Here is a 1,406-nt window from a genome sequence, read left to right as displayed (position 1 = left end):
CCAGTCCAGGGTCAGACAGGTCCAACAACCAGTCCAGGGTCAGACGGGTCCAACAGTCAGTCCAGGGTCAGACGGGTCCAACAGTCAGTCCAGGGTCAGACAGGTCCAACAACCAGTCCAGGGTCAGACAGGTCCAACAGTCAGTCAGTCCAGGGTCAGACAGGTCCAACAGTCAGTCCAGGGTCAGACAGGTCCAACAGGTTCTCTGGGACTCGGGTTATCAGGGGGTTCTGTCCTACCTTCAGAGTCTGGTTCTCCAGTTTTTCAGCTGTGTTTTCTGAGGTCAGCTCACGCAGCTGGTCCAGCAGCGCCTGTATGTCCGACTGACCTTTAACCTCTGAACTCTGCAGCTGCTCGGTCAGCTCTGAGACACGGCTGTCAGAACAAAGAACAGACTTTAGACGTCCTACAGTCCCCTGAGTGTGTCTCCGTCCTGAGTGCTGCAGGTCACCAGAAGCCTACCTGTTTATCAGAGACACCTGGAGCTCCAGCCTCGTTTTCTCCTTCTCCTCGTCAGCGTGTCGACTCTGCCAGGCTGCAGCTGCTGACAGAGCTTCAGCCACCTGCTTCTCCTGTCCAGCAGACGCACACAGTTAATATTTATTGGTCCTGAGGAGGACAAACCTGGGACGTTCTGTACCATCTCCAGCAGCTGGGCGCTCAGCTGACCCGCGGCGTCCTCACTGCGCTCGGCTCGGTGTTTCTGAGCTCGAGCGGCTCGTTTCAGAGCCTCTCGGTCGCTCACAGCTTCCTGTTTCAGCCTCGCCAGCTGCTCCGTCAGATGCTCCATCTCTGCCTTCTGCTGATTGGCTGCTCGCTCCAGGTTCTGCCCCAATCAGAAGGAGGAAACGGTGATTAGAGAGCTGGAGCAGCTGGAGCAGCTGGTGCCACAGACAGAGGAGACCAACCTTGATCTGAACGCTGAGCCGGTTGTTGTCGGCCTCTCTGCTGCGCAGCTGTCCCTGTAAACGAGCCTGGCTGGACTCCAGACTCTGGGACAGTCCGGCTGAGCCCTGAGCGTTTTCCTGCCGTTTCAAACGTTCAAAGTGCTTCAGCCGTTTCATTACTAACAGGGATGTAAAGTGTTAAACATTTACCTTCTCCGAGTGTAAGAGTCTGGAGAGCTCGTTAACTTCTCTGTCCTTCTGCTGCAGCTTCACCACGAGATGCTTTCAGACAAGAATTAAATATAAAACCATCAAAAATATATTCACAAAACACAACAACACAAATATTTAGACATTTAGTGCTTCATAACAATAATATGCCCTGTGTCCTTTGTTCATCTGTCAGCTGAGGTAAAATCCTCCATCTTCACTCCAACAGGACCAGGTTTAGAGCTCCAACAGGACCGGGTTTAGAGCTCCAACAGGACCGGGTTTAGAGCTCCAACAGGACCAGGTTTA

At 53.3% G+C, this 1,406-nt stretch overlaps 1 protein-coding gene across 1 annotated transcript in view; it reads right to left on the bottom strand.

Moving 5' to 3' along the window:
* The window catches only part of odf2a (outer dense fiber of sperm tails 2a), a gene marked incomplete in the record, with an annotated part of 8,994 nt that overhangs the window by 5,922 nt on the left and 1,666 nt on the right, over nt 1-1,406 (bottom strand). Inside the window, 5 exon segments of the mRNA XM_037979284.1 lie at nt 240-375; nt 463-572; nt 641-826; nt 909-1,025; nt 1,098-1,169. Coding sequence (XP_037835212.1) covers nt 240-375; nt 463-572; nt 641-826; nt 909-1,025; nt 1,098-1,169 — 621 coding nt within the window.

This window comes from Kryptolebias marmoratus, linkage group LG14 (genome assembly GCF_001649575.2).
Source record: "Kryptolebias marmoratus isolate JLee-2015 linkage group LG14, ASM164957v2, whole genome shotgun sequence".
In the NCBI taxonomy this organism is placed as follows: domain Eukaryota; kingdom Metazoa; phylum Chordata; class Actinopteri; order Cyprinodontiformes; family Rivulidae; genus Kryptolebias; species Kryptolebias marmoratus.
Note: the sequence above shows the minus strand (reverse complement) of the source record. Positions and strands in the feature narration are given on the sequence as shown.